A 26,484-nucleotide genomic window follows, 5' to 3' on the forward strand; every position below is an offset into this window, starting at 1 on the left:
TCATATTGTGTGGATCAGATGGGCCAGGTTTGGGAGATCTTGATATGATAAGTACTCTCTTGGAATAGAATAATTACAAAATTAGGTCTATAACCATTTTCGTTAATATTTTAAACAAAAAATCTAGCTGATTCAGTAATTTAAAGAAGTACTTGACCATTTTTTCATGGATCTCCCAAACATAAATGTCAAATTAAGAGACTACAAAAGCAGGCAAAAGTTGTTGAATTTAACGTTTTTGTATTAAATTTGATAGGGAAGTGTCATCGATGATCCATAATTTAGATGGGTCATCAATGTTATTTCAACTTTTAGTGTGATTGTGATCGTTAGGTCATCAAGTGGGTCGGGTTTCAACACCTTAGGGCCATTAATGGATTGGACATAGCCCAAAATTTAATCCACTCTAATCCAATTACTTATGCTTAAATTTAAGGCAGATTTACCAAAACATGCACAATTTTTCGTTTATTTACCAAAATGGTACACTGTAGCAATTAATTCCGAAAACGGTAAATTTACCGTTTTCGGAATTAATATTTTTTACCAAAACGGTAAAAACAGTCAAATGTATTTTTTAATACCGAAAATGCCCTTTTTTATTTTTTGACTGAAATTACAAAAATAAAATTGATTTTGATAAAAAAAAAAAATACATATGATTGTTGGATTACCGAAAGAGAGTGAATCTTTTTAGTTGGATTTTCATTTTTTTAAGGTTAAAATTGTAAATATATATGTAAAACAACAAAAAGGTATTTTCGGTATAAAAAAAATATTTTACTGTTTTTACCGTTTTGGTAAAAAATATTAATTCCGAAAACCGTAAATTTACCGTTTTCGGAATTAATTGCTACAGTGTACCATTTTCGGAATTAATTTCAAAAACTCTACTGCTTTGGTAAATTATTCTAAATTTTAAAACAGTCTAAAAAATAAAGGTTAGAATTCCTTACATCTAGCTGGCTTGTGAGGAGCCCGACACAGAAATTGATCATTGAGAATTCGAACTATATGATCTCCTCAAGATACAAATGAAAAAGCATCTATGGTTCATATCCACTTTCACGTCAAGATGTACGATATGAGGTCCAATCTCGAGGTCACTCCAAAATGGAAACCTTTTGTTAGAGGTGCCGCCCCTCCTCTCAAACCTCACACCTATGCTTTGAGAGATGATTATTCTTCAATCCTTACTCCCAAAATAATGGGACCTACTCCAAAAATGTTAGCAATTAGTCGTCAGGAATCTCATTCTGTCGTCATAATAAGTAATTTTCATTCTTTTTTAAATATGTAATTTTTGTCCTTAAAAATGATTATTATAATAGAATATTTGTGCTTGTTACAATAAGAAGATTACAATAATATAATAGTAAAACAACCAAGATGTTATTACAAGAATACACTAAAAATCTTCATAATAGAAGAAATTTCAATTTATTAAATATAAGTTAAATATTTATTATTTATAAAAATCGTTCGTAAATATATAGTTAAGTTATGAATCCTAACGGAACGATAATTGTCTTTTTCTAGTATACTCTAATTAATTAAAAAAAAATTACTTATACTAAACTATATCAATTTTGAATTATAAAAGAAGTTTTTTTTTTTCTTTTCTTTTTATGATATATAATAAGTAGTAACGGAGTAGCTAAAACAAAACAACATGAATGATGCTCCAAATGAGCCCGATATTACGCTAATTATATAAGATATTTTTTAATTTGACGCTCTGCTCTCTCCCATATTCAGGGGCAGAGCTACATAGGGCCGAGTGGGGCCTATAGCTCCCATTGAACTTTGAAAAAAAGAAAATATTGAAGTAAAAACAACAAACTTTATAGCGGCAGATTTTTCCTCCTCCACATGTACCTCTATACTATTCCACAACATGCAGTTATCGCTGGCCTTCGCTTGTTAAATATTTAAAAAGAATTAAAATAGTGCTATAGAGGCGGATTTTTCCACCACTATAGATCTTGTATATTTTCATTAAAAAAATCTATAGAAGTGTATCTATAAAAAAAATATTTTAAATAATAAATACAATATGAACTATAGAAATTTGTATTAAACATCCATGTTTCTACTTGATCCACTTCCATATTGGTGGTCTTTAAATGACTAATGATTCTTCATGTTTTAAGGTTCAACTTGTTAAAAATCTAAGATTTTGTGACTAAATTGATATTAAAATTTAAGATTCAACTTGTTAAAAATCTATGGTTTTGTCAGGCCGTTGAGAGTGAACTTTAGGTAAATCTAGTAGTCTTTATCAACGGATACAAGCATCATTATTATCCATTGGTCAACTATTATTTACAGTGACGAGCCCAACATTAGCACAGAAGGACATTGAGATTATCGGTCAACCATCGTTAGTACTTAGTCCCCACTGACATAAAATCATGGCTCCATCCCTGCCCGCATTGGTTCCACAATCTGATCACTAGGTTATTACACACTTTGGTTTCTTGAAAATAATGTCCTATACGGTCCAATAAAGACCCAATTGAATAACCATTACCATCAGGACCACAATCACAAGTGTCTTAAATGGATCACTGTGGTAGATTGGGATCACTTTTTTCTGTCTAGGCTATTTTCCATGTGTGATCCATAAATACTGAGTTCTACCCAACAAATACATCATGGGATGTGTGGTACATTGAATGTATGAAATAATTCCTTCGGAAGTTGGGACCCAACATTGTAGGGATCATATCAAGGAAGTTGGTCACATGCGGCAAAGGCTGATTGCAATCCTACTTAGAAGAAATTTGCAAAGGGTGCTCGTGGGTCAGCCTGAGATCCCACCACTCATAATTGAGAGTCCTTGTATGTAAGTCATGGAGTCACTTCTCATTCATGTTTTTATATTGAATCGTGCTAGGGTGACACAAAGGTGACAAAATGATGTGGTGTCGCGGTAATGAGTCCTTGTATGTAAGTCATGGAGTCACTTCTCATTCATGTTTTTAAATTGAGTCGTGCTAGGATGACACAAAGGTGACAAAATGATGTGGTGTCACGCACATTACCGTAGATGCTTTTCCATGAGATACGAGTAAAAAGCATCTACGATTATGTGCACGCCACCACATCATTTTTATCACCTTAGTATCTCCGTTTGTTTCATTCCAACATTTTCCTTTCAAATTTGGGTCAAGACCACTTGACCCAACAATTGGACTAGTCATCTCAGTCATAGAAGCATGCGAGCGAGTTTTTCTTTTTTAAAAGAAAATAATTAATTAATTGGGAAGCTAAATGATTGGTTCAAAACCCATGCCATCTCGTTTGAGAGATTTTCATTGTGAATTGGCCACCTCAATGACTTGTTCAAGAGTTTGAAAAGTTCAGTTAAATTTTTTAAACTTGACCGGATTGACTAATTATAGATCGAATTTGGTGTTTTCTTCATATAAAACTAACATTAAATGCATTACATCATTTATTAATCTAGTTTTATAGTAGAAAATACCTTTTCCTGCAACTCTTTCATCACTCCTATTGTGTGAAGTTTATATCCAAGAATAGGTCTCTCTTAGACTTGAGAAAAACGAATCAATAAATACTACACAATCCCAACCATGAAAATGTGAAATACAATTGTTGGGATTTATTGAATCGTCCTACTATTCTTCAAAACTAAATGGAAGAATGAAAAACTTGATTCATTTAGTCAACCCAAATCTTCCGGATATAAGACTTATTTGATGATGATGATCGACCGTTTAGTGGACGCTAGAAAACACCTTATAATACTATTAAACTACTTTATTATTGAACTCTAAATCTTTCTTAGTTACAATTATATTAAATTTCTATAGAAAATGGTGATTCAACGATATATTTTCACAAAGATAAAAAATTAATTATGATACATTTCTACAAAACTATATATGTTTATATAAAGTCAGGCAGCCCCATAATAGAATTGAATTCTGATTTTTATGCCCAAATCCTATTTGAATCTGAAAATCTTTCTCCAAACATGATCCAAGGTTGAGTTTATGAAGTTGAATGTTGGATGATCAATAATTATAAACTAAAAAATATACTTCTACTTTAATCTCCTGTTTAATATTATTATATTATATTATATTTTTAAATTTTTTGAGTTTTCAAGACATCATTTTAGATTTTTTATTTTATTTTTATATTTATAAGGTCATCCATGTGTTACAATTTTTACTTTTTTTTTAAGTTCTTGTTTTATTTGAGTATTAGATGGGATGCATTATTATAAGTTTTTTCTATAATAGCTACTGTGATCGTAATCTATTGTAATCTATCATCAATTTCTGCATCAACACTTTGACACTCTGAAAAATATTTTTGTTAGAATGATCTCAAGCAAAGACTTCACTAACTCACTGATCGAACACGAATAAGAAAATTGCATCATCATTATCATAAAAGCCTTATCCCAAAGATTTATGGTTGGCTAAATGAACCATGTTCTTCCATTCTTGTTCTATCCAAAGCCAAGTCTTCTATTATTCAATACTTGAAAGTGTCATGTGCAATGCACATGTATCAAAAAAGTTTATATGTAATTTAAAACTTTAGTTGGTTAGTTTTTAAATGTTACAAAGGATATTTTTTGTAAATTTAAAAACTAACCAATGTGATTATAGGTTAGTAAGGCGCAATTTTCTTGGATTTTGACTAAAATGATCTTATTTGTATTAAGTTTAAATGTAAAGGTGGGGGTATTCATGAAAAACAATTTTTGTTGCCGAATCACTTCTACTCCGCCTTCTCTTGTTATGATAGTAAAGACATGTTTATAAAAATTGCACTACTGATCAATTATTTATCAGTACTCGAGCAGTTGAGCTTAAAAAATTCAATGGAAGTGTTTCACCTATAATCATCCCCTCTTGGCATTATCATCATCATTACCAGCATGGCACCATCATCATAAAAGTGGTAAAATGGTATACATATATTTTCTTCCTCCATTACACGGGAAAAAATTGGAACACTAAAACAACATTTGAGATTGATTTCGTCCGTAATAAATGTAACTTCTATCACTTGTTTCTATAATCAACTAAAACAAAGCATCAACTACAAGTACAAATGAGTCACATAGCTCGAACCATCTAAATCAATGAAAGAAATATGGCAACTAACAATAAAATTGTTAGTGCATATTGAGTTCCGGAGGAATTTGGTTCTTCACTTGGTCCTACAAAAGTATAATAGAATGCAATAACATGTTAAATGAGTAGAAATTGAAAAGATATTCTACCAAACTAGTTTTCTATCTGAGTTTTTATCGATTGGGGCATGTGGTAGCTTACACAAGATATTAGTGTTGGTCTTTTGATCGGAAGTTTATAAGTTACAATCAAAAACCCTTTTAAAGGTTTTTAAAACATTGCATTAATATTTCTCCTGATGACATACCATTTTTCACTGGCGGTGGTGGTGGTGGTGTGTGCGGACCAAATCCAACGCCAACACAATCTGCCCCAAAAGAGCCTACAAAAAAACAAAAAAACAGTCCATAGCAAAAAAATGAGTAATATAAAGTATGAACAAACATAATGTTGTTTTTATTAGCAAACTATTACATGATATCATGTCAAATTACATACTGTATGATCGAGTAGAAAAGAAAACATGTCAATGATTAGGATTATCTAATCAAGTTGATTTCTACATAGAAGATCATTTTGTAGAGCACACGGTCATACTGTCACCAAAAGTTTTGTGCCAACTATAATCTGATCGAGGTTGGCTAATCATATTCTTCCATTCAAGAACGATTTGGATTCATAGTGGGATATACCATACACCAAAGTTTATTAAACTGAAAGTAAATTTGAGGTAAGCCTCTTTGTCTTGTGAGAGGCATGGAATGAAAAAAAAGCATTACTTTGATTAAAAGGTTTTTGAAGATTATAGCGTAAAAATGATATTTTTGTAATTTTAAAAACAAATCAATGTGATTATAAAGATGTGGGATTGCAATTTTTCATTATTTTGATCAAAATGATCATGATAATAGTTGGCATAAACATGAGGGGTTTTGGTCATTCTAATTTGTGTGCCAAACAGCATCTAATTCATCTCATTATAACAGTAAACTAGAAGGTGGCATGTCACATTGTGCAAACACACACGCATCAAAAGGGTAATATGTAACTATGACAATGGCTTAGAGGTTTGTGAATATTACGTAAAAAAAGATATGTTTTGTACTTTGAAATTAAAACGTGATTCTCCATGTTTGTGTGGCAATTTCTTGACTTTTGACCAAAATAACCTTAATCATATTAAATTTAAATATAAAAATGGAGATATTCATAACCACTCAAATTTTGGTCTCCAACCGCTTGTACCTCACCTTCTCTCATTGTAATAGTAAAGAAACATGAAAATAAAATAATATTTTTATATTTCAAAATACTCTTAACAAATATCAAGTCATGATAAATTGACACTCTTTGTACACTCCCAGACGTGGAAGTGCATAGAATCATAGATCTTCTTCCTTGAGATACACAAGGAAAAAAGATCTATGGTTCTATGCATTATCACGTCAGAGAACATACGAAGAGGGTCAATTTATCTTTAGTCTTAACAAAATATGCAACTACAAGAACCCACACTTTCAAATATTTACCCAAGTAGCATGTGCTCTATGTGTGTGTGTTTGTGTGTGTGTGTGTGTGTGTGAGAGAGAGAGAGAGAGAGAGAGAGAGAGAGATGAGGATGATTAGATTGTTACATTCTTTGAAACAAGCTAGGTCTTTCATATCCATCAAATTAGCTGATCCTTCATTACACTGGCAAAGGTATCCTGATCCATCTGTTACACATACTCCATCGCCACACCAGGTGAGGCTGCAAGCTATAAAATTAATTGGAATATTATTATCTTAGTTACATATACAAACAACAACTTATTAGAATTAAGAAGAGAAAAACAAAATGAAAGCAACTTAAACAAAAAAATATGACAGTGGTCGAAAATGTTTACGATCTGAAAGATTGGCAGGCAGGGGCGGTAAGGGTGCTGGAGGTGGTGGTGGAGGAGGAGTCCCACCGCCACAGCTTAGGTCAACCGTGCCTGCAAATTCATCGAAAATTAGATCAATCAAATTATTCTCCTAATAGAGAAAAGATTGAATGGAATTCAAATTTACGAAAGTAAGGTAGATTATGGGTTTGAACTCTGAAACTAACTGACCCACTCACCTAGTATTGGTGGGCTTTGTCACCCAAAAAAAAAAATATATGAACAATTAACATTGGCATCTAATGTTGTGGGAGGCGGGGCATTATTATTGGTGTAAATGCACAAGTGTAAGGGGGTATATAGGATATTTTAGTGTAAAATCATACAGTTTTCAAAAATTAAATATTTACCACAACAGGTTTAAAAAAAAAAAAAAACATGATTTGTTAAATAAATTGGAATGTTTGATGTCCCGATAATTTTGAGATCTCTAACCCATGAGGTGGTAAATTCCTCACTAGTTTGATTTTCTTTTCAAAAGCTATTACTATATCTAAATATAACTCAAAATTTTAAAACATAGTTTTTTATTATTATAATAAGCTAGAAGGTGGTATGTGCAAACCGACATGTAACTAAAGGGCTTATGTAAAATTTAAAAATTATTTAGCGTGTGTTTTTAAAGGATGTGCTAGTGTATTTTTCTAAATTTTGATCAAAATGAACCTGACTATATTGAGTTTAATTTGTGAGGTGGGGGCATTTTTGGAATTCAAGTTTTATTTGTGTTTGAGAGAAAGAGAGAGAGAGAGACTCACAGTTGGGAACAAGACAGGAAGGGAATGTCAAAGGGCCAACTTGAATCTTCTTCCATCCTTCATAACACTCGCAATCAAAAGGAAGCAACGTTCCAACCGAAACCTTACATGTTCCTTGCCCACAATTTACTAATTTACACACTAAATCTACAATCAATCATCATCATCAATCAATATCAAAACAAGTTAATTAAGAAAAACATCACCAAATCACAACCCATGAATGATGAATGAAAAAGATTATATTTGTGTACGTACCTTGGACTGGGTCCGACGATGGTGGTTGAGAATTACCTAAAAGAACACCAATGCAAATTAAAAAGAAAAAGAGATAATAGACAGAAGAAGAAGAACCCATGATGACTTAATAGTCTTATAAAGACACTTTTAGAATTCTAAATTTCAAAGTGTGTTGTATGTGGTGGGAAGTTGAGAGAGAGAGAGAGAAGTAATATTGGGTAGTTGAAGAGAGAATAAATGCATTTATAGATGATGTCGGGAGTTGATGAGGGCGGTGTAAGCTATGTGGGTGATGGGGAGGACTCTTAACACAAAGACACCATATTTTGGCCATGGCGGTTCTTACCACAAATACTAGAGACAAAATAAGGTATAGCAATATTGATCATAGATACTCGGCCTGCTTGTAGACAAACAAATATAAGAGGATACCTGTACTGTTGTTGGTCACAGATACCTGTTCCCCATGTCAATTATTGCCATGTGGCTCTCCACTTGGTGGACCAACACACTGAAAGTTCAGATTGATTGATAATTTCTAGTCATTGTGATCTAATCATTTTTCATCAAAAGATCTTATTTTCATCCATTTGTTGAGGGACATTATTCATTAAAATCTGATTTTTATCATATATTATTTGATATAATTATGCATTCTGATAGAAAGAGGTGAGTTTTAATCATTTATTTTAATCGTCTTTTATTTTTAGAATTTTTTTTAATCGTTTTGCAAATAAATCATATTAAAAATCAATTTTATCCTTCTCATTTGCATCAGATTTATTTTCAACATTCGCAGTACATTTGGTAAGTCGGGAACCAAACTCATCAGCATTATTTCAGTAGGTACATCCCCATGTAAAAAATTGTTTGGTATGTACCTATTGTATGACAGCATTTTTTTTTTTTTTTTTTCCGTTATGTAATTTCCATCGAATTTATTGTTCCTATATCAATAGTTACATACCGAACAATTCCTTGCAAGAGATCCACACATAGAGTGGGTTAAACAAGTAAGTAGATGTGGCAAGAAAAAAAAGAAAAAGTGGGTGTCAATAGCATGCCCCATACACAATATATGATTTTTGGGAAGCACAGGAGGTTTTGAATAAGTTAACCATAATTCACCCAAGAGAGGTGGGTTTTTTTGACTTCGAACTTGAAGATGAGGTCATTTAGGTCATATTCATTACTCTTCCAGTATAGACCAAGGTCAAGGTACGTGTATGAACAGTTTGAAAACACGGGTATCGCAAATATTCGGCAAAACATAAATAAACAAACAAAACGGAAGGAAAGAAAACCAACTGAAAATGGCAGCCTTGCATTTCGTCTCTCTATCCTTTCGTCCACTCGAAATCTCAACCACACATCATAATCACAGAAGAACCCCCATTTCCTTTCCTTCCACCAAGAAACCAATCACACTCTCTTGCGCGGTAAATCCGATTGAATCTCCACCGTCCAACTCCATTCCAGAAAAACCCGAAATCGAACTCGAATTCATAGGGGTATATTCGTCCGCTCTCAACATCTCCAAAATTCGAATTTTTCTCCCTTTTTTTTTTCTACTTAATTTGATTAATTAATCATTTATTTTTTTAATCATTTTTGTGGGTAGCCAAACCCAGAAGGGAAAGATGGTTCAGTTCCAGTAGAGAAAGCTTCAGCTATTAGTGGCGAGAAGTTACTGAGGAACATCATGTTGGATAACAAGATAGAGCTCTACGCCACGTATGTAAGTTAGACCAAAAGCTTTCTTTTTGCGCTTTTCGGCGCATTTTAGCAATTTTTTTATAAACATAAGAGTATTCTATTTCTACCGCGAACATGCTGATGCTGACATCCCAATTCCAACCGTTGGATTCGGCCCTTTTTTTTTTTTTTTTAAGAAATGGTTACCGTACGAGTCAATGAAGTGAGCCAACTCAAACTCTTATGGTTTTAAAACCATGGGTTAATTAGTTGGTATCACTTGCTAATAGGCCCAGTTTGGCTTGGATTATCCAAAAACTGATTGATATCTACCTATTATATACATCGGTTCTGATTCTTATCCAATCCAAACACAGTTTGACTATAAACTTTGACATCTACAGTACAGTTTGGGATTAGTGTATCCAGAATATAGTCTATCATATACAACAATTCTGATTTTAGTGCTAAAACTGGTGACCCTTGAACTTGAATAATTAATTTAGGCTTGGATCAAATATCAATGAGTCGGGTACTCTTATTGACATCTTAATCATCCTAATTAGCGGTGTTAATATGATTGGTCTCGTGATTTACATTATATATGAATGTTGATGGGACACATCTCGATCTCTTGAGTGAAAATGTTTGTCAATAATGCAAAAAACTGACCAAGTATGATGTAGATGATCAATGGAAAAAAGATTTATAAGAGTCAGTGTTGTCAAAAGCGGTCGCATATGCTACAGTCGCATACCCCAAATTATGCTATCTGCCAATATGCGATGCCATTTTTTTTTCTTGCAGTATATGCCATGTGTGAAATCGTATATGCGAACAACATGTGCTTGTCTTATATGCTATTTAACAACATTGATAAGAGTTCTAAGAGGATATTTATACCTTTTTAACAGGGAAAAGTGATGAATTGTGGGGGTGGTGGAAGCTGTGGAACCTGTATTGTCGAGGTATGATGAAATGCAAATATACTTTTCTTGCTCTTTAACTTACCATTTAAAGTTACTGATTTTCAATCAACCTTGGGTTTAGACATTACTTCGGTGATCCTTAATCGTTTCAAAATGGCAGCAACATACCTTTTGTGATTTCTTTCTATTGAAAATTCGTACAAACGATAGATTCCCATGTGATAGATACACTTTTGATTGAAAAAGTTCTACCGATTCCAACTTAATTTATTTACTTTTGGATTTGCAACCTTTGTTCGAATTGAATCCTTAATCAATTCCATACCATCGGTGTAACCACACAAAAGACTCAAATGTGACTGGTTTTGGACTATCTTAACTTATTAGTGCTGCAAATATAATTTATAATCTCCAAGGATCAAAATAGTAACGAAGATCACTGTAACTTGATCTATTTCAGAAATATACTCCAAGTCGGCCTAAAACGAGTCCTACACTTAGTCCATTTATTGGAGGAATGAGGGATCACATTTTGTATAGAATTTGGTTTAAAGTGTGGGATTTGTTCAGTACTAGAGCTTGTTGGCTCGATACTGAGTTGCCTTGTTCGCTGCTTTGTTTTCATGAAATTTTCAATGAAAACTTGACTGATTCACACCGACTTGGAGACATTTAGATTTGGATTAGGTTTTTCTTTTGATGTGCTCTTCTAGCCTCTCTAACTGGACAGAATTTTCAGGGATCTTTAACAACATTTGGTTTTTCCATTTGCAGATCATTGATGGAAAGGATCTTCTGAACGAAAGAACAAATACTGAACTTCGGTATCTAAAGAAGGCATGCTTACTGCAACCTCATCCCAGCTTTGAAATTCTTAAATATTTGTCTAATAAGAAATATAAGCTTAAAATACTTTACTTTGTGTTAAAGAAAACTTTCACACTTTGGTTTACTTAAATATGGTACTAATAAATTTTGCTTTAGTTTCCTACTTTCTACAACGTCGTTATTTATTGGTTTTAGCCTTCGGACTAAATGTACAGAAACCCGAATCCTGGAGGCTGGCTTGTCAAACTATTGTTGGAAATAAGGAGAATTCTGGCAAGGTATGCTATAACAAAAAACCTCCTTATTCGACGTTTGCACAACATTGCATTTGTTTAAGTTTTATATGAGGGTCTTGAGATATGTTATATGCATTCTTCTCTACCGGTGTGGTACCCATAGCAAAAATATTCTTAAGTTGCTCTTCACTCTACACACATCCTTAACAACTCTGTTCTAAAATGATTTTGAAATTTGAGCATTTGACATCAAAGTTTATAATTGATACTTGTCTATGGTCCCAAGTCTTTTGAAGATTGCAAGAATCATCTCTCCCATCAAAAAGCTTAATTTTCACTATTTTGTCCAACTTATAAATCAATTCTGATTTTCGCTCGCAATTACATTATCATTTTATTTTATTGGATATGAATTCCATCAAGTGAACTTATTTGATATTAAAGATTTTGAGCTACATTACTAAATACCAGACAATTCTGGTTTTCTTCTTATGGCATTTATCAGTGTAAGTAGAGATCAATCTGTGTTCTTCTTTGGAGACTTACAGGTTTCCATTCTTTCTAATATTGTTTCAGGTTGTGGTTCAAAGGTTGCCGCAGTGGAAGAAGTGATTTGCCAACCAAACCATTTATATTGACAGAAAAGATGATTCGCTACAAGCAATTAAAAAATAAGAATATTATGCTCTTTAGGTACATTGGGGCCACAAATTTTAAAATTTCTCAGCATTGCATACACGTGAAAGAACTCAAATGTAAAATATTTGCCTCACTAATTACCTGCACTGTTTGATTCTAGACTGTTGAGAATGTGTTTATTTCCAATCAATAAAATTTGAATAATGCTGAAGTGACCTCAAGATTGTACCTCACATCGTATATCTTGACGTGAGAGCATGTAGGAATCATAGATGATTTTCATTGAGATATAAGTTAAAAAGCATCTATGGTTCCTAGTCCTACACAGTTTCACGTTAGGATGTGCAATATGAGGTACAATCTTGCGGTCACTCCAGCACAACTCTTAAAAATTTTCAAAGCCTTACACTGGTGACTAGGCTACTAGTAGTGCTTCTGATGAAGAAGCTCCAAAGGATCTGAAGTCACTGGACTTCTGTGACAGACTGAGGCCTAATGACCAAAACCTTGGATCATACGGTTGGAGAAAATCCAAGCAATCGACTAATAGCAGGGACCCACTTAGTTTCTCTTTGTTGGCAACCTCAATGATGGACTCCAAAAATGGTCCGTATGTCGGCCTGCCATATCATCCTCACCAGGTCCAAGGCTCATCATATTCTCATGGTAAGCTAAATTCTGATGGTCTGCACATTAAATCAATCATAGTTCATTTATAAGACATGATTTGCGAGGATGAACATGCATGAAAATTCAACTGTTCTGATTTTCAACTTCCATTTATACACCTTGACCATGGTTGCTACATCAAAGCCAAAATGGACATTTATTCGACATAAGATACCAAATGTGCTCATGCACCATGTTCAATGATCGTTGGGTGTATTGTTCTGTACCATACCATCCCTCACCAGCTCTTCCAACCCTTTTCTCAGCCTCCCTGCAGCTACTTCACAGTCAGCCTCTTTCAACCCTCCAAAGGATATTCGAACATAGCCAGGCCCACCACTCGCACTCCCTGGGATTATGACTACTCTGTGCCTATGAGCAAGCCAGCGAACTACCTCAAAATCATCTCGGAATTTGTCTGGAAGTTTTGCCCAAAGGTAGATTGCGCCCTCCCCGCCTTTAACCGCATCCTCTCCTAGGGGTGATAGTGCCTCCAAGAGGAGAGTTCTGTTCTTGACGAGGTCTTTCACCTGGTCTCTGACCCACTCAGGTCCAGTTTCCAAGGAATAGAGAGCCAAACGCTGTGAGATTATGGAAGCGCAGATGGGTATGTTGTCCTGGACCTTGAGGAGCTGAGCTCCAAGACCCTCCACCTCTGACGGGTATGCAATCTGCATGCATGTACATGATCATCTTCTAACATACTAACCACCAAATCTCATTTTAGCAGAATATCAATTATATCAATGAATAATCGAGTTTAAAGAATAACATTAACATTAACAAAATTGGTCATTCACTTGGTTGGCTAAATATTATTAACTAAGTTGGAAAACAGGCACAAGAACATATCCAACACTGAAATTAAGAAGAAAGCTAATATCATTTACTTTGTTTTCCACAAAATACAAAATAAATTTAATTCTCATAATAAGAAATCATAAGCAATACGTACATATCCAACACGCCATCCCATCATCCCATAGGCTTTCGAGAAGGAAAATACATTGACAATGTGATCACCCTCTATACAGGAATGTTTCAGTCCGTCATACATAAAGTACCTGCAAGAATTTAGCAGTAAAAACCCGAGATCAAAACATTGAACCATAGGATTCATGACCCAATTTTGGATAAAACAATTCGAGTCTCCACAGATAATCATAATAGAATTTCTCTAAGAATTTTAGCATTGCGTAAAAATATAGTAGCTTAAAAGTATTTATGTTTTACTCAATCATTTGATACAGAATTGTATGGATGATTGATGTGTATGCAAAGTTGGGATAACTGAAAGATCCATAACGTGTAAACCAAATACATGTTTGGTCGTATTGAATTTCAAAATTACAAAGTTGACTTATTTCTTGGGGCTTGGATTGACCTTGAGGCCCAAGCTCACGTTAGGTCAAGCTCGGATTGGATGTACGGACCTTGGGTTGGCCTCCAACCCATTCCAGGTTGCATCCCTGACAAAGAAGGGTTTCATGTCATTAACGTCTTCTCATGTGTGGAAATGTGGTGGGAAGAGGTGGCGGGGTCACCAAACAACTACAAACTCAACTAGAGGGACTAGTAAAATAAATGATGGCATACAAGAGCCAAGAACTTTACCGTAAATTAATTAATGATGTTTACCTATGAAACCGAAGGGGAATGTTTACAAAACAACAATAAGATCAGACATACTTTATGGAGTGCAAGTTGAAGGCTCTAAACCGTCAACAAAATGGCTGGAATTGACATAAATAAACTAGAGAATATATAAAAGCACATGCCTTGATTGCAAATCATTATCATCATCATCATCATCAAAGCATTATCCCAAAAATTAGGGATCATTAAATAAATATGGTTCCCCCATTCAATTCTGCTTAAAGTCATGTCTTTTGTTGATTCTAGTGTGATCACATCCACTCTCACTACCTCAATCCACACTCTTCTTGTCTCTCTCACTCTTTTAGAACTTTCAACTAGCACATTCCTTCTAGCCGAGTCTGTAAACAGACACATGCCTTGATTGATGATATGGCTCAAAATATAATTGAATGATGAAATTGGATTCAAGTGGCCAAAACTACTAACTGGATAGCGTAGTTAATGAGGATAATGATCACCTTTTTACCTAAAAAATAGCCATTAATTGACTTTCATTTTCCAATCACTGTGGGCAAATTAACAGCAGAACAGAAATATCCAGGATTTTGGGAGAAGACAAGTATATACTTACTCATATGTATTATCTACAACGAGCCAAGAGCCAGCACTTTTGCATAGATCTGAAATTCTCTAGATTAAACAAAACAAACAACTAGTTAAGAGAGTTCAAGAGAGGTTGAAAAAGAACAAAATAGAATTTTCTTCTAGGGGCTGGCCTTACCATGTCTGTTGTGATATCTAACTTGGTTGGGTGTGGGAGTTACCTTGAGAAGAGGCTCTGGTATGTAGGTCCCTGATGGGTTGCCTGGATTTACGACACTAACAAGCTTCGGAGCCGGTTTAGTGGATAGAATCTTTTCTAACCAATCTACAATAATCACAATATTAATTAGAAAAAAAAAAAAGATTTAGGAACAATTAATTCCAGGAAAACCAATTAGGGGGTGTGTTGGACATTCATCCATGTGATACACATGTTGGACAAGACTATTAATTTAGCTTTTTCCCCTTGTTCACATGTGCATGTGAGTGAAAAGAATAAACATTATCCAACTTCTCACCGGTTTTCAAATATGAGGTAAATTTTCTAATATTAGTGACAAAAGTATTATTTCAAGGCAATAAAACTACATAATGCAAATATATTGTCAATATATCACTAAACAACTTTGCTTTCTTGAAGACACTTCCTTTACATGAATTAATTTTTTGAAACCTTTGATACAATATTTCTATAATTTAGTATAATTGTGCAGAAATTCACAAATATTGTGCCTCTGAAGCCACTATATCTGTAGTATAGGAGCACAACATGGACACATGTATCCATGTACAAGTTACAAATGCAAAATGTCGAAAACTGCAATTAAGTATTGTTGATATCTTAGCAAGAAAAAGAGAAAAAGAAAAAAAGATCTAGAATGATGTCATCAAGATTAATTCCCAATTTCAGATATGGAGTGTTAGGATCACAATCAGAAATAGAGGAATACCACCACTACTTAAACTTGTATGCAAGGAATAACATATTAAGCTTCTCACCTGCATCTGGCCGAAGCGTCTTGGGATTGGCAGGACCAATCAGTATGTTATTGATGCCAGTCATCTGGAAGGACATGTATGAATTGAAGTAGTAGGGTGCAAACATTACCACACAATCTCCAGCATCACACAGTGTAAGCACGAGATTCACAAAGGCCTGCAAAATAGATAAATAGCAAATATTAAATTTCAAGAAAATTGGAATGAGGAACAACATATATCGCCACACAATAAAAAATAGATTTAGACCATAAACTGGAAGATCAAGTTAGTTCAGATGAAGCATTGAAGATGCTTCATTTCAAGAAAGTAAACAAATGTTTTCAATCTTGAAGATGCTTATTTTCTAAATCTTACAGCACATTACTCCCGACAGATGAACTGTAATCAATCTCTGACATTACTTGCACTAAAGGGCAGAACAATCCCTAGGATCACTTCTAGCGACAAGAAAGTTCATCATTTACACTTGGGTTTCATAGAAGATCGGACAACACGTGGTTGTGCACTTGTGTTCCCCTCATTTTGTCCTGGATATGTATCCTTGGCATGCCATATACACTTTGTCTAGGAAAAACCAAATTTAAAACCCTTGAGCTTCAAAGCATCCCAATGTAGTTTTATTTTTAACTTACCTCCCCTCAAGTCTAATTAGCCAACTTATGTAACATGCAAAAAACATGTACACCAATACCTCGTCTTGAGCTATATGTAAATAATGTAGACACAGGGTCAATTCCTGGTGTAAACCCATTGTAATCATGATTGCATTTGTCTCTCCACCAGATTCCTTATACATTTACTAGATGATGCAAAGATATCTGCTCAGGATTCCTTTCTTCTCCAACATCCACCCATTTAACTATACTATACAGGAGCATCAAGCAAGTGAAAGGTTCACCACCACATCATTGCATACAAGGGGAGCTCGCTCAATTTGTAGAATGGTAAGACTCCAATACAAATGTCATTGCTAAATTGAAAAACATAAAAAATGCAACAAGTAGATCCAACATGTGTTCAACACGGAAAACTCTTAGAAGAAGGAGTGTGCTTGTTACTTGATCCAAGAAAACTATCTATTGGAAAGACAAACATCAGAATTTTATTTTGATTTTTCCTTCTATTTTTGGGCGGTGGTAGGTAATTTTAAATGGAAAAAGTAAAAAACTTCGCCTATATTACATTCTGCTGACATATGACATATTCCAAGAAGCAATTATAACATTGAGCCCAACATCATATCAAGTTTTCTTAATTTTTTTTTCCTGTGTTGGTGTGGTGTTGGGAGGGGGGAGGGGTAAGCTAGACTTAAACCCATGGCGTCAATGTTGAGTTGCAATATGTCAACAAAACTATGGATCAAATCCAAACAAGGTTATATCTCAAAATAATTTGTTGAACAAGGTTATATCTTATGCAAGAGACCATTTACCTGATTTGCACCAGCTGTGACCATGACTGAAGATTTGTATAGTTTATTCACCTGATTTAACTGTAAAAAAAAAGGGAAAAGAAAATGTTGAACTCTATAAGAGGACACGTACCAGAGAGTAAATATCTATTATCAAACTGTGAATGATATTCCGATCCAGATAGCTGATTTCATACCAAGACCACAATTCACATTTAAGCATGTCATAATGCAACTTCTTGGAATTTTAAGATAAAGATTTCACCTAACATGGAAGCAAGTCCACAAAATTCCTATAGCTGGTGGTACCCCAATTTCAGTTTATATGATCAAAATTTATTTCTCAAATGAAATAGATGCCCACGAAAATCAGTTTCATAAGAAACTAAAAAACATCTAATTAAACTGGATTTTATTCCTGGTAAATAAATCGATTACGATTCCAGTCTAGCAAAAGGGAATCTTTTATAAGGTTGGAATCACAAGAAGTTTCAAAAAATAAGAATAATGTAAATCTTGTGAATTTATAATTCTAGAAGCCAAACAGATTTGAGATGGCTGATTCATTTATTCTGATCTTACCTGTAAGGACTCTTCCTGCAGGAAATCACTTCTCTTTGACACATAATTTCTAATAATCCATGAAACTTCTAAACTTATTATTTCACTATTCGTCATGTGTTCATAACACAAATTTATGGTTTTATCATCTCAGTGAAGCAGTCCTTATACTAATATGAACTACATCTATATTTGCTCTCAAACATATTAAGAAAAATACAAATGGTCTTAACACTAAATACAAGATGTAATTGCATGGTGCACCTCTGAAGAAACCTAATTACTCCGTAACATTTCAATTTAAGTTAATCTAAATAAATAACCAAATCAATGAACCAAAATTTCAGTTTGCCAAAGCGTAACACTGCATTCAATTTCAGATTTTGATTCTCATATCAGTACACATGCCACATAATTGCTGAAATTCTACACTTAAAAGTGGATACCTTTTTAATCAATGCCTCTCGAAGCTCTGGTAGACCTTCATCAGCGCCATAACGACTAGTTGAAGGTTCCCATACAATTTCTTTGACTTTCTCCAGAGCTTGCTTGGGTGGTTGCCAATAAACTACCCCCTACATCACAATGCATCAAAGAATGGATTACAACCCACATGGTCCAAGATTCAGTACCATTCATAGATGAACAAACCAAGGAGCAAACATCCATTTCAAATTACACCATCTCTATCACCGATAAGAATTTATATTATCAAATAAACAGAATCCAACCTGTGAATCATAGCAAATAGTAGGGGGTTTAGTGTTTTGCCCTTCGGGAAATAATTAATGAGCAAGCTATTTGAAATAAGGACCCCATCTATTTGAAATAAGGCTTTTACCATGTCGCCCAATATATAAAACAAATGGCAAAAAAATTATATTACTTTTAAGTTTTTACCAACCATCATTCTCGATCTTAGCAACCCTCTGCAATGAATCTTCCATTGAGTGTCCTTATAAGAAACCCACTACAGTCATCGAAAAGATAGCCATTTCGCAGTTGAAACCTCAAAAGCAACTTCATGAAGTAAAGAAAAATCACCTAAAGTTCTAGATGTTTGACGGAACCAAATAACACTCGTGAACGGCAAGGACTCAAGTTATGTTTTTTTCCCCCATTTTCTTCTCTTCTTCTCAATACAAAGATTTGATAAGAGAATCTTTGCAAAACATGTTAGCTTTTGTATTTTATTCTTCTGCTGCTGGTTGTTTTTTCTACTTTAAGTTTTTCAAACTCTTTGCTTTTTCTCTTTCAAAATAACTTTCCTATTTTATTCAATTTTCAACATATTTCGCAGGAAAAAATACATTTAACTGTATTTATAAAGGTGTTTTACCAAATCATGTATCCACTATGGTTTTTGGATAGAAAAAATGTTTTCATTTTTATTTTCAATCCATCTTACCAACTTTGCAAGTTCCTAAAAGATTTACATTTTTGACTTGGCCCTAATCCTCTCCTTCTTCTTCAACTTCAATCTGTCATTTTCAACCTCGCCTTGTTTTACTCTGATTTTTTACCTGCTTTTCACATAGAAAAATCAAGGGATTCTACAAGAGATTACAATGAGGATGAAAACGTAATAGATTAAAATAATTTACTATAGAGGTTGTACAGCTTTAAAATGACTGATTTGTGGAAGAAAAATTAAAAGTTTTGGGTTACAAGTCGAACATTAGGACATTTAAGGTTTAAACATGTTGGTTCAGTAATTTTCTAAATTTTTTGTGTTGTTATAGTTATTTCTCCTATTTTTAATTATTTCTATTGAAACCATTGTTCACCAAAATTTTGGTCGAAATGAACTTTGATGTGACCGTAATATTGACCAACGGACATCGTCAAATACATTTTGTGTGGACGATTGTCGAAACCAATAAATTTTGACCAAAATAATTGAAATGCATCAATCTTTAAGACCTTACTTAAGATAATAGCTTGGACCTTCTATGACTTTTCCATCTAACACCCTTTTTGTTTTGCTCCTTCCCAAGACCCAAACAATCTATAAATGGTAACAACCTCCATAATAATCCCCTTCTAGATGAGAAGGTCGAAATATACAAACTTTGAAAGAGGTCTAACACAAACACAACAAGATCCAAGAAATACCAAAGAAGGTGAAAAAGTTTACAAACACATTCCTTGCAATATTGCTATGAATAAGAAGACGATTAACAAATGCACCATAAACTTCATACATAGAATTGAAATCCACAATGATCTTCTTATGACTAATTAAATGATCAATGCAATACTTGTATCATGGGAATGCCACTTTTTACCTATACACGAGGAATAACTATACCAGTAATAAATTATAAGGGTACTAAAATAACAACACAGCGGGTGTTTTATTAACAGTTTTACTACATTTTTATTTATTATTCTAGTAAAGATTGATGTAACCATTATCCCTTCTATTATAATGAGAGAAGGACGAGTATTTTTTATGCAAATCCATATTAGCTAATTTTTCAAATTACGAAAATGCATTTGCATTACTTTAAATGACACGGCATTATAAAGTTAGAATATCTAATTAATTACAAAGACAATTCTAACCTTACAAAAATAACTCATATGCAAATGTATATGTCACCCACATAACGAGAGAAAGGTTGGTATCATTGACTGAAAACAATTAAATAAAATTTTTAAAGTACAAAATTACCCTTGGATGATCTATTAATGCATTAGAAATAATCTATCCATAAAAATATTTAACAAATTAATATTTTTCATCATTTAAAATTTTCTTGACAAATAACATAAAGTGCAACCCATGGTTCTAAGGAGTCTTTACCCTAGCAGTGCATGCATAGCACGCGTCCTTACCTTAATTATTTTATGTCTTTTAATTATTTTTCTGGTAAAGATTGATGTAACCATCATTTCTTAATGAAGGTCATGGAGGTTACAACAAGTTACTTGAACCTTGTTTTGCAGTTCCTCTAGGGAAAAGAGCTCATGGTTTTGAAGAATCTTCAAGCTAGAAGCACGTGCATGCCACGTGTCCCTTCCCTAATATTTATAATGCTTTTACCACAATTTTATTATTTTTCTAGTAAATATTGGCGTTACCATTATAACTTCTGAATAAAGGCCATAGTCATTACGAGAAGCTACTAGAACCTGGTTTTGCAATTCCACTATGAAAAGAGCCCATGGTTTTGAGGAATCTTTAACCTAACAGCATGTGAATACCACGTGCCCCTTCCCTAGCATTTATAATGGTTTTACCACATTTTTATTATTTTTCTAGTAAAGATTGGTGTTACCGTTACAACTTCTTAATAAAGGCCATAGCCGTTACGAGTAGCTATTGGAACCTTGTTTTGCAGTTCCACTATGAAAAAGAGTCCGTGGTTTTGAGGAATGGCAGCAAGTGTATATCACGTGTCCCTTCCCTAATATTTATAATAGTTTTACAACTTTTTTTATTATTCTTTTGTTAGTAAAGATTGGCGTTACCATTATAACCTCTGAATAAAGGCCATGGCCGTTACAACAAGTTACGTACTAGAACCTTGTTTTGCAGTTCCCCTGTTTTTCCACATTGGAGTCCAAAATCTCCAAACTCACCACACCTGCAAACCTACCCCATTGACATGAACAAAAAAATAGAGGAATCATTGCTTAAAGACATCCATGGGGAAGTCTTTCCAAGTCCTCACCAGATCAAAGAACTTCTACCATGCCCATTAAATTGGGTTCCCGGAAAACCACTTAACATGTGTTAAACTTTCTCTATTTCCTACAATGGTTTCTAAATTTCTCTAATTAGGCCATTAAATCATTCCAAACAATGGTTAAAAATGTAACTTTTTACACAGAATAAACACAATTCTGATATTAACAACTTGTTGAAGATAGAAATTCTAAACCATTCCAACCTAACCACATATCAAACTTTTCTAGAAAACAAAGAGATGACAACAACAACAACAACAATATGAAGAAGAATAAGAAACCAGACCTGAGCCAGCGAAACTGCATCTCTAACACCTCGGATCAATTCCTGTATCTGCAAGTTATCAATCAAACAACCACTATTAAATTTCAAAACAAATTTCTCACATAATCCTCACATATGTATAGAACTAAAACAAAAACCAAGTAAAAATCGTTCGAAACCTGAACCATGACGGGTGTATCGGTTTCCACAGCCCTCCTTGCAAGCTTTACGAACGAACCCATCTCTCTACTTCTGCTTCTGGTTCTGCTTTTGCTCTTCTTCCAAGAAACAAAGATCTTACAAATGAACTAGGTGGCTTTGAAGGTTAGACAAAAACAAACAAAAGACACCTAATTTTTTTAATATTTTATAAACGTAACTGATTCACCAACCCCAAAAAAGCATATTCGCTTTCACCAATTCAGATACCTCACCATTTGAACTTCTTCACGTTCTGTCTCGCTCTCTCAACAACCCCATATCATCGAAATTACTAAGAAAACAAAACAAGACGAAACAAAGTAACAAACCCACTTCAATTCCTCAATAATTTGTTTCTAATTTTGGACTTCTTTCCCCCTCCCACAACCTCGAACAGTGAAAATTTTACCAGAACAACATAGAGCAGATAAAGATTTATTTAAAGTTGTATCTATCTATCTATCTCTCTGCAGTTGAAGTGGTTTACAGGGGGGAAAAAGCTTATTTTTCTCGAATTTATCTATATCTAGCTTCGGATATTACGAAAGAATCCATCTAACCAAAATGGATCGATTCGTCAAGATTTCACAATAATTAATGCTAAACTTCTGAAAATCATCTTGTTGATGAGAAACAAAAAACAGGTCTGGGAATCGAATTCAACAAAATCAAGGATTTTGGAGAATAATTAAAGAAAAAACGTATAAATTTAGAAGGGATTTAATGGAGGTTGCATGGGCTCTCGAGTCTTAACTTTTGTGATCTCTAAATGAGATTATTCTGCTAGAATGCGGTTTCAATATGCCCTTTAACCGTCGCCTCAAAAAATATTGCATTTTAAATAAAAAAAATTACAGACATCGGGAGAGTGAAAGACTTGTCCTTTAGTTCCAAGCTCTTGTCCTCGGTCGCCTATTGAGGGTGCCATTAACATGTGCCAAAAGGGCATACGTTAAGATGCATTAAATACTCCTCCAAGATTTATTCCTAAAAAATCTTACCAAAAAAAAAAATCATGCTTGCTTATTTTCAACTAAAGTTCGACTGTGCCTACAGCATGGGTAAGGTTGGGGTGCAAATTAGATTGGGATTGATTTGGTATCGATCTAATAGGAATCAAATCTTATAATGGTCTGATAAGTATCAATCGAATTTTGATGGGAACTCAATATTAACATCCGATCCATTAACAATTAGATCAGATCCGAATTAGGTCAAACTCGATTTTATATACAAAATCTAAACAAACTTTAATACATCTCAACAAATATAATGTAGTTTATATACTTTCTAATACATTGTCAGATCAGAATGAATCAAATGTCATGTCTTATCCAATGCATTAACAACCTTGGACATGGGCATCCTCCTCCTCATGACTAAGGGGGTAAAAGTGAAAAAGAAAAAAAAAGTTATTGGGTATTGGTCGAATAAATTAAGGTCAATGAGTAAAAAATAAAAAATAATAAAGTGGGATAAAGAGAAAATGATAAAATTAGAGAAAGTGAAGAGGAAAGATAAAAAAATGGGCTCTACAAAAACTTTAGTTGGATGGGTTGTTTATCCTACCTAACAGTTATGTTTTTATTACATAGAAATGTGTATTTAATACATCTTAACGTGTTCCCTTCAGCACATGTTAATAAAAGAAGTTGTGCTGCATAGAACATTGTGTTACGCATTGTGTTGACGTAGAGCTGCACACAAAATCATAGATTTTTTCATTCGTATCTCAAGGAAAATCATTTAGGATATGTTTGATTGCATGGAAAGTGACTTTCCACAGAATTTTGAAATCCATGAAAAAAATACTGGTGAAAAATGGTAAGGTTGGAAAACCAAATTTCATTGGTTGAATTCATATAGAAAAATTTAAAGAAGAAAAAGAAAATGAGGGGGGAGGGGGGTGAGAAGGGGTTGGGATGAAGAGAGGAAGAGGAGAAAGAAGAGAGGAGATGGAGAGGGTTGGGGTGGAGGGAGGAAGAGAAAGAGAAAGAAGAAGAAGAATGTGAGAAGAGAGAGAGAGAGAAGAGAGCTGACATATGACAAAGAATGTAATGACAACGACTAGGGTGGAAAGGGTGAATGTGATGATGGTTATGGTTGTGGTGGTGGAGAAGCAGAAGAGATGAAATTTTAATTTTAATTTGGAAAATGGAAAATAAGAGTGGGTTTCATGTTTCCATGGTATGGCTGAGAAAATAAAATCCAGGTTTTGTGAGACTTTTGGAGGAGGGTGGAAAATCATTTTCCATGTAAAAATGCCAATAAAACACATGAAAAATGTCATCTTCCATGGAAAATGATTTTACACCATGTTTTCCATATACAATCAAACACACCATAAGGTTTTGTGTGCACCTCCACATCAACACAATGTGTAACGCAGAGTCCTAATTATTTTAATATTTTCCTAACAAAATTGATAAGTAGAAAGATGATGGAATTTTGGGTAAAAAAATCAAGACTTTTTAAGTGATGGAATGAAGATAAGGTCCCATCAAAGTTGAAGAACTTGAAGATGATAGGCTTTCTGAGGAAAAATTAAGGGTCTATTTGATTAATTTTCATATTCTACTTATAAGGAGAGTTGAAATTGGAATATTATTAGGGGTTGAGAACTAAAGTGTTATTACGGATGTGGAGGTAGCAAGGGTTTTCTCCCAAAAGCTTATTATCTTCAAGCTCTACAACTTTTATGGGACCTCATCTTCAATCCATCTTAAATAGTCTTAATTGGCCTACTCAAAATTCCATCATCTTTATGAGGTTTGAAGGTTGAAGTAGATAGAACCTTAAGGTTGAATATGAAGGGGGGAGGGGGGACAATTTCCCAAACTTAAAGATGATTAATTTTGGAAAAATAAATAAAAGTTTTCAACAAAAAGTTAAGTCCGAGCATATATCCACGACAATTTCACTATCTCTTATCGATTTTTATAAAGGAAGTCAACCAGGTTCCAAGAGCATCTCCAATTGAGATAACAACACTTACAAATTATTTTTTAACTACAAACTACTTTTAGAGCGCAATGTTAGTTTCAATTCCTACTCCCCATTTTTGTTCTAATATCTAAAGCACTACTCTAATAATTTTTTATTTATTATTATTTTTTAAATAGCAAATGGAAATCCCCCCCCCCCGGCCCTCCATAAGTTATACAAAAATACAATAAAAAAACACATCATTTTTTTAAATATACGTTAAAAATATTCAATATTGGGCTCATTTTTAAAACCTACCAATTTTATAAAAAACGAATTTGTAATTTGAAAGTGTTGTGTAAATATCTTGTATTCTGTTGTGCTATACAGAGCTGTATACGTTAAAAATATTCAATATTGGGCTCATTTTAAAAATCTATCAGTTTTATAAAAAACAGATTTGTAGTTTGAAAGTTGTGTAAATATCTTGTATTCTGTTGTGCTACACAGAACTGCGACGGTGAAAAGCGCAATCCCTTGGCCCAAAATTTCAAGAGGCAATTTCTTCAATATTCAAATTAGAAACTTGAGGATATATCATCAATTTTTTTGACTTCGCCAATAGAGATAGATTGATTTACCTTATTAGATAATTTATGTATAATGATACTTGGATGTTATCTTTCCTTAATTTTCATCAACAATTTTAAATTATTTAAGTTTTCCATTCACTCGATCTATCTGCACATTTGTTCATGAGTTTGGGTTCAAATATTTAGTATTTGTTTGAGTGAAGTAGAATCAAGAATTCGAGATTTCATCCATTTCAGGGCTTGACTTGGGTATGAAAATTGTATTGCACATAATCTCCTCGACAAGCTTGTCTTCATATAGATTTCCATGTTCAAAAAATCTAAATGACTTATGTAGAAGTTGACGATATTACCAAATACGCCAAAAGCTTTTCTAGATCTTAAGAAGCACTTCTTGAACATTATCACCAAACAATCAACAATTCTGATAGAAATGATTTAAAGATAAATATTTATAAAAACACTTTAAATTAAAACAGAGTTGTCCAAACAGGACATAAGTAATATATTATTGCTCATCAAATCAAAGAATTAGAAGGGCAATTTACAATATTCCCTCAATGGCAAAGATTCAGTTCAATAAAGAATC

General features: G+C 33.7%; 3 protein-coding genes across 3 annotated transcripts; 1 reads left to right on the forward strand and 2 right to left on the reverse strand.

The window, feature by feature from the left end:
• Nucleotides 1-4,933: 4,933 nt before the first annotated feature.
• Nucleotides 4,934-8,342, reverse strand: LOC147411976 (uncharacterized). Its single transcript, XM_086458023.1, has 6 exons — nucleotides 8,062-8,342; nucleotides 7,804-7,950; nucleotides 7,007-7,096; nucleotides 6,755-6,877; nucleotides 5,428-5,502; nucleotides 4,934-5,206 (listed from the first exon to the last, which is right to left on the reverse strand). The coding sequence occupies exons 1-6, from the start codon at nucleotides 8,159-8,161 to the stop codon at nucleotides 5,121-5,123; spliced, it is 621 nt and encodes a 206-aa protein (XP_086314149.1). The 5' UTR covers nucleotides 8,162-8,342; the 3' UTR covers nucleotides 4,934-5,120.
• A 976-nt stretch (nucleotides 8,343-9,318) lies between these two features.
• LOC147411977 (2Fe-2S ferredoxin-like superfamily protein) lies at nucleotides 9,319-12,529 on the forward strand. The gene is made up of 6 exons (XM_086454700.1): nucleotides 9,319-9,554; nucleotides 9,665-9,781; nucleotides 10,653-10,706; nucleotides 11,442-11,504; nucleotides 11,711-11,773; nucleotides 12,308-12,529. Exons 1-6 carry the CDS (start codon nucleotides 9,357-9,359, stop codon nucleotides 12,341-12,343), a joined length of 531 nt encoding a protein of 176 aa, XP_086310826.1. The 5' UTR covers nucleotides 9,319-9,356; the 3' UTR covers nucleotides 12,344-12,529.
• Nucleotides 12,530-13,112: 583 nt separating this feature from the next.
• LOC147411978 (Pyridoxal phosphate (PLP)-dependent transferases superfamily protein) lies at nucleotides 13,113-23,190 on the reverse strand. Its single transcript, XM_086454690.1, has 9 exons — nucleotides 22,356-23,190; nucleotides 22,198-22,245; nucleotides 18,662-18,790; nucleotides 17,676-17,735; nucleotides 16,241-16,397; nucleotides 15,463-15,566; nucleotides 15,270-15,328; nucleotides 13,995-14,103; nucleotides 13,113-13,710 (listed from the first exon to the last, which is right to left on the reverse strand). Exons 1-9 carry the CDS (start codon nucleotides 22,416-22,418, stop codon nucleotides 13,237-13,239), a joined length of 1,203 nt encoding a protein of 400 aa, XP_086310816.1. The 5' UTR covers nucleotides 22,419-23,190; the 3' UTR covers nucleotides 13,113-13,236.
• Nucleotides 23,191-26,484: the final 3,294 nt, after the last annotated feature.

This window comes from Akebia trifoliata, chromosome 1 (genome assembly GCF_017979445.1).
Source record: "Akebia trifoliata isolate Shusen 1 chromosome 1, ASM1797944v1, whole genome shotgun sequence".
Taxonomy (NCBI): Eukaryota; Viridiplantae; Streptophyta; class Magnoliopsida; order Ranunculales; family Lardizabalaceae; genus Akebia; species Akebia trifoliata.

Excerpts from the sequence above, each read along its gene's own strand:
- LOC147411977 (XM_086454700.1), top strand. The coding sequence starts at position 9,357 with ATGGCAGCCTTGCATTTCGTCTCTCTATCCTTTCGTCCACTCGAAATC. Across the intron at positions 9,555-9,664 it reads TCGAACTCGAATTCATAGGG|CCAAACCCAGAAGGGAAAGA; the intron begins GTATATTCGTCC and ends TTTTGTGGGTAG. Across the intron at positions 10,707-11,441 it reads GTGGAACCTGTATTGTCGAG|ATCATTGATGGAAAGGATCT; the intron begins GTATGATGAAAT and ends TTCCATTTGCAG.
- LOC147411978 (XM_086454690.1), bottom strand. The coding sequence starts at position 22,418 with ATGGGTTCGTTCGTAAAGCTTGCAAGGAGGGCTGTGGAAACCGATACA. Across the intron at positions 16,398-17,675 it reads TCACAGCTGGTGCAAATCAG|GCCTTTGTGAATCTCGTGCT; the intron begins GTAAATGGTCTC and ends TCTATTTTGCAG. Across the intron at positions 13,711-13,994 it reads TGGGATGGCGTGTTGGATAT|ATTGCATACCCGTCAGAGGT; the intron begins GTACGTATTGCT and ends ACATGCATGCAG.
- LOC147411976 (XM_086458023.1), bottom strand. The coding sequence starts at position 8,161 with ATGGGTTCTTCTTCTTCTGTCTATTATCTCTTTTTCTTTTTAATTTGC. Across the intron at positions 7,951-8,061 it reads ATCGTCGGACCCAGTCCAAG|ATTTAGTGTGTAAATTAGTA; the intron begins GTACGTACACAA and ends GATTGATTGTAG. Across the intron at positions 5,207-5,427 it reads ACCACCGCCAGTGAAAAATG|GACCAAGTGAAGAACCAAAT; the intron begins GTATGTCATCAG and ends ATACTTTTGTAG.